At 32.9% G+C, this 5,695-nt stretch overlaps 1 protein-coding gene across 1 annotated transcript; it reads right to left on the reverse strand.

Annotated features, from left to right (window-relative positions):
• Nucleotides 1-4,812, reverse strand: LOC141711004 (exonuclease 1). Its single transcript, XM_074513467.1, has 12 exons — nt 4,639-4,812; nt 4,474-4,510; nt 4,003-4,177; nt 3,830-3,908; nt 3,316-3,360; nt 3,025-3,174; nt 2,812-2,926; nt 2,465-2,565; nt 1,833-1,930; nt 1,659-1,751; nt 1,258-1,460; nt 1-946 (listed from the first exon to the last, which is right to left on the reverse strand). The coding sequence occupies exons 1-12, from the start codon at nt 4,714-4,716 to the stop codon at nt 411-413; spliced, it is 1,710 nt and encodes a 569-aa protein (XP_074369568.1). The 5' UTR covers nt 4,717-4,812; the 3' UTR covers nt 1-410.
• Nucleotides 4,813-5,695: the final 883 nt, after the last annotated feature.

Here is a 5,695-nt window from a genome sequence, read left to right on the forward strand (position 1 = left end):
AGATAACTTTGAATGGAGATTAGGTTACACTTCAAGATTTGCATAACTTTCGTTGACTTCCAAACTCTTGTGCGGATTCCTAAAATGTCTGCATATTGGTTTCACAAAATGCTTCAAAGAGAGTAGTAAATTGCAGTATACTCTTAATTTGGCTGGTTAGGACAGTAGGTTACAGTACTTGTGTACAGGAATAAGGCTTCAACGTCCTGTCTTGTAACGTATTCTCCTACTCTGTCCTTGAGATAAAAAAGTGGCCTATTGCAAGTTTATGTGTTTATATGATCTACAGTCAACACACAAACAATATCAGGATTTGCCAATTTGTTCCTACAATTCTAGGAAGAGAATTCGATGAAGGCCTTAATTATTACAATGCATAAATAGATATGAAACTAATTCACCATCAAGAGTTATACTTTGGTAAAGAAATTCAGAATACTGTTTTTCCTATTTTCAGAATTGGTGCCATCACTCTTTTTAATCTTCTTTACAAGTTTACCTTTCTTCTCTTCAGTAATCTTCATAGGCTTGGACTTCACACTTTTTTGTGAATCTGGAGTTACATATAAGAGTTCCAAGCTTTCAACCTTTGTTACCGTAGAGCTTTGTTGGTTAAAACTCTCTGTTTGGTCATTCTCCAACACAAGTTCTTCTAAATTTCCCATTTCCAAGCATTCAACCTCAGTTACCACAGAATCTGGTTCAATAAAACCCTTTGCTTGATCATTGTCTAGCACCAGATGTTCGTTTACTTTTCTTTTCTTGAAGGGGTTGTTATCGGGCAGCATCGGCAGATATTTCTCAGTAACTAATGTAATTTCTCCTGCGGATCCGCTTCTGAAAGGCATTACCAGTTTCTCAAGTGCTAAGGACTCATTTAAGTACTTCTTTCCCTCCGGCTCAAGTAGATGCTTCATTTCTTCCAAAACTGGTTCCTTCTCCATAACTGAAATGACATTGAAGATCATCTGATCATCATGCATTTTAACCAGAAAACACACATACATGTAAATCTTGAGTTGTACATTTGGTATGGGAAATGAACATTAAGATAAGATATAAGAGAAGTACATGAAATGGTGATGAAAACTAAGTTCATTGATGTTGATTTAGATTGTAGATGAAATTCCGATGAATAATTAATTTTCTTTCTTTTGGATTAGTAGAACAGGTAAGTGATGGGAGAGCTTATTTCTCCCAAATCACAAGTAAAGTTGTATGCCCTCATACTTACTATACATGGTAAAAAAAACTTGCCTGTAATTCTTTTTCCTATGCTTTTATGGCTAGAAACTACAGTAAAGCAGCTTTCCTGAGAGGCATTAGTTTTCATCTCATGCAAGAGTTTGTCATCATAGAAAGTAGTAGTATATGAAGTATCCGAACTTGGGAAAGCCTTCATTGTACACGGATTTAGTTTACCTTCAGCAATCGAAATTGCCATTGAAGGAGATATATCTCTAATGTCAGTTTAGGTAAGACATTTCTCAGACAACAAAATATTCAAGTGGAAAGGAAAGAATATTGAAGATGGACCATGACAATATTGAGTATAACCTGGAAAATAGGACAACCTTAATTGCTATTTAAGTGGAACATATGAAAGGAAAGTAAGAAAAAGATAACAAAGTTGTAAACTGAGGAGAAAGAAAGGATACGATCCCAAGAAATTAAGTTCATTGCCAAGAGTCTCTAATGTAATTTCTGGAAGAGGTTTCATGTGCTTAAGAGTCTTCGAGAGGGTATCATATCTGCAGGAATACATAATGCTTACATATGTAAAAGAAAATTATGATAAGAAAATGGATTGTGGTTCAAGAACTTGTACGTACATGCGAGCATGCTGAAAAACTGCAATGGCCTCTTTGAAGGATTTTACATAATCTTCAGGAACTTGATTACCCTTCTCAAATTTTAAAATTGAAAGAACCTGCCAAGATATTAAACACACACTTCGTTATGATTATGATTATCATGAAGTTGTGAGGGTGCAACTCAGATAATCTCCACGACAGTCAAAGTTAAGAGCAGTTCAATTTCTATGTATGTAGGACAAATGCGATGCTGTATGCACGTCTTAGAAATATACCAATTTGTTTACTGAATTAAACTATACTTTTGCAAGGTTTTAACACATAAAACTTCATTATGTTATAATAAAATGGCCCCTAGCTTACACCATCTCTCTCTCACAAAGAAATTATCTTTTGCATCTGTACAATCAATACCATCATATTTTCTAGAGATTTTCTTCTCACATATATTGCAGCATTTTTGCCTAGAACTTAAACATCCACATAACTGTAAAATAGAGTTTATGCAATGAACTTCAAAAAACGGCAGCTAAGAAAAGGTGCATGAATAAGTAATGAACTATTGAGGATCTTGATAAAGTATGCATACTGTCTAAATAGGGGAAAATTACATCAATAGTGTAACACAGAAGAAAGTTTAATATGCTTACTCGGTCTAAGTTCCTATACTTGGAAACTAATGAATAAGCCTTTGAGATCCCAATTCCTGGAATAGATGGAAGGAAGTCACAGCCAGCTAAAACGCACATACCTGCACCATAAGTTGATTGCTTACATCAACCAATTTTTCAGCATAAAATTCGTGGCTTAGTTGAACGAAAATAGATGGAAAAGTAAACTGATTGAAACAAGGGATTTTGGTCTTATATATAGAAGATAATATCGAGCAAAGATTATAGTTTAGTTTTCATACAAATCTTAGTTTAACAAACTTTTTAACACAAGTTATGGGAGAAAAGTTTTTTATGTGTCATGCACAGGCACACAGTACTCTCACCTAAGAACAAGTTTATGTCAAAATTTCGGAAGGAAGGTAGACAAGAAACTGAATTGAAGAGCTTGTCCATTAATATCTCCTCACCATTCCCCTCACGGTCCATCTTAAAAATAACCTTCCACAAATTAAGGCAAGACAATAATGACACTTCAAGTGATTGGCAGAGAAGTATAACCCCACAGTAACATAATAAAATAAACAAATAAATCTTACAGCTGGGCAACCATAAGCCAGCAGATCACTGTCCTCTGATATCACTGCATCTATTCCACCTTGTTCGGCTGCCATAGTGGACAGGTATGCTAATTGCGCATCAGCCTCATAAGGAGCTACAACAAACTCAATGTTCTCCAACCTCAGAATCTAAGTGTAGAAAAATAAACAATTGAATTATATACAAAACACCAAACAAACTAGAGATCAGCCAATGAAATATTATCTATAAGCTGAAAGATTATTAATAAATATCATGGTCGTGCAACAGCTGCAAGCAATTATATGTACCTGAATCAGTTGATGTGCCATAGCTGGAGTTATACTTACTGCTCTCTACATGTCAAAAGAAGAGACCAGGCATGAAATTAGTTATCCAAGTAAAAGTTGGCTATCTATCTTAGAAATATATATAAATATATAAGCTTTGGTAAAGGTATGAAACTTGTTACGTAAATATAAGATTGAAGTTAGTCAATTAACCTCACTTTAAAACTCATTTGTAAAATTTCACAATATGAAACTAAACTGATAGAAACTTCACATAAGAGGGTCAAGCATAACCTTTGCTGATCATTATAAGTATAAATACGTTACATTGGATGATTTGGATCAAACTGTAACATTCACAAAACCGTCCACCACTTACATGTCGTAAAAATTTGGGATTCCAATATCCACTATTATTTTGCATGTGGGTAGAAGCATTATCGACAAATTCAAAGAAGAATAACTTGAATTCATAAAATTTCCAGTAAACAAGATTTAAAAACAAAGTAACAACTGAAGAAAAGACTCTACTCACTCGAAACAGCTCAGATGCAGCACTAATATTCCCATTCTTTTTATTCTCCATAGCCAAATCACGATTCATCTTTCTTTTCCTATTGATAAAAGAACCAATTGTAATGACCAAGATTAATAAATTAAATAATAAAACTTAACATGTAATTCCAACACTTATCAAAATAAACATACATGTAGCGCTCATTCTCCGTCCCAGCCTTACACGGGAGGTTCCCACCATCAAAAACAACCACCGGTGTGATTTTATGATAACGAAGCAAATTAATACGATGCATAAAATACTTCAAGTACTGCAATTTCTTGTCACCATCCATATTTAGACAAAGCTCCATACTACATGAATAAGCTGACAATTTCACGAAAGCATATCAATCCCAATGTTCAAATTGAAAATAATCAAAAAAATCGAATGACTGCCACACAAGTACTTCAAAAATAACTACACATTTTGTAAAAACAAATTAAATCAAGAAAAGATACCTCCTTTATGTACCTACCAATAGCAAATAATTTCACTAGTACATATACATATCAATCCCAATACCCAAATCAAAAAAAAATCAAAACTTTAAAATAACTGCTATCTAATTTCTCTAATACTATTGTACACACATAAAAAATGAGAAAAATCAAGAAAGGTACCTCCTTTATGGAGCCATGAATAAGCATCAATCCCCACCTGAAAAAATAATAAAATTATAGAAATCTTCAATGAAATGTGAGCACATTGACCGAAGCATTAGCTTACATAATCCAAACGGCATTGCAACAAAGATAAATAAACAATAATAATGAAAAAAGACTTACTCTTTTGCCAGCATATTTCTTGATATGGATGGGTTCAACATATGGCTTCAAGAACCTTAAAAGATCTTTTATGCCCATTTTTCTAATTGTTTTTCTGTAGGAGTTTTCTGGGTTTATTAGATAGGAGACTACAGTCTACAGATTTTGGGGAACACAAAGCCAACATTGGCGGGAAAGACGTCACAAATGTTGAAATGTTCCGCGGGATATAGATACTCTATGCCATATTTAAATGCACCTTAAAATTTATATCATTCAAAAATAAATTGTCTATAAACTTTCAGTTTTTTTCTAAAGTGATGGATAATTTTTTATGTTCCTTAACTTTAAAAACATTTTCTAATTTTTAAAATTTGTTCAAAAATTAGTCAATTAATTGACTCCTAAAATATCAAAATAAACATATAGTTACTACATGGGTAATATTTAGTTAAGCAAAAAAGAAATAGTGAAAGAGAATACGATTAAAATAAATTTTGACTTTAAGAATTGTTAAAAAGGAATGTCTTGAAGAAATTATAGTAAATTTATCTACTATTATTGTAATTTTTTTTGTTTAGTTATTTGTAAATATTAGTAGTTTATGATATTTTTCCAAAACAAGGTTAGTTATTTACTTATTTATACATCTTACTCATTTATATGTTTGCTGAGGTGCATTCATACTCTTTACGGGCGTGTCCATACCATTTACGAGGCTTCTTGACAAGCTTGTCAGTTGAATCCTCTAGTTTTCGGCCATTTCCCTCCAAAGCCAAGCCTTGACCAGCGCTCTAAAAAATTATTTTTTAACAATTCTATAACAGCTCTTATCAATACAGGGACTAAATAATTTAAATATTATTTTATTAAAATTTCTAAAATGTAATTACATGAATTAAGAATCAAATATTTCAAAAACAGCACCAATATTTTTGAACGAGCGGACATTTTATTTAGTAAAATCCGCCAATTTTAAGGCTCATTTGAACCCGTCTCTCATTTCACACTCTCCATGCTCCTTTCTCTTGCTTTCTCATTATCTTTGTTCTCTTTCAATACTCTCTCTTACCACTCT

This window comes from Apium graveolens, chromosome 3 (assembly GCF_009905375.1).
Source record: "Apium graveolens cultivar Ventura chromosome 3, ASM990537v1, whole genome shotgun sequence".
Classification (NCBI taxonomy): Eukaryota; Viridiplantae; Streptophyta; class Magnoliopsida; order Apiales; family Apiaceae; genus Apium; species Apium graveolens.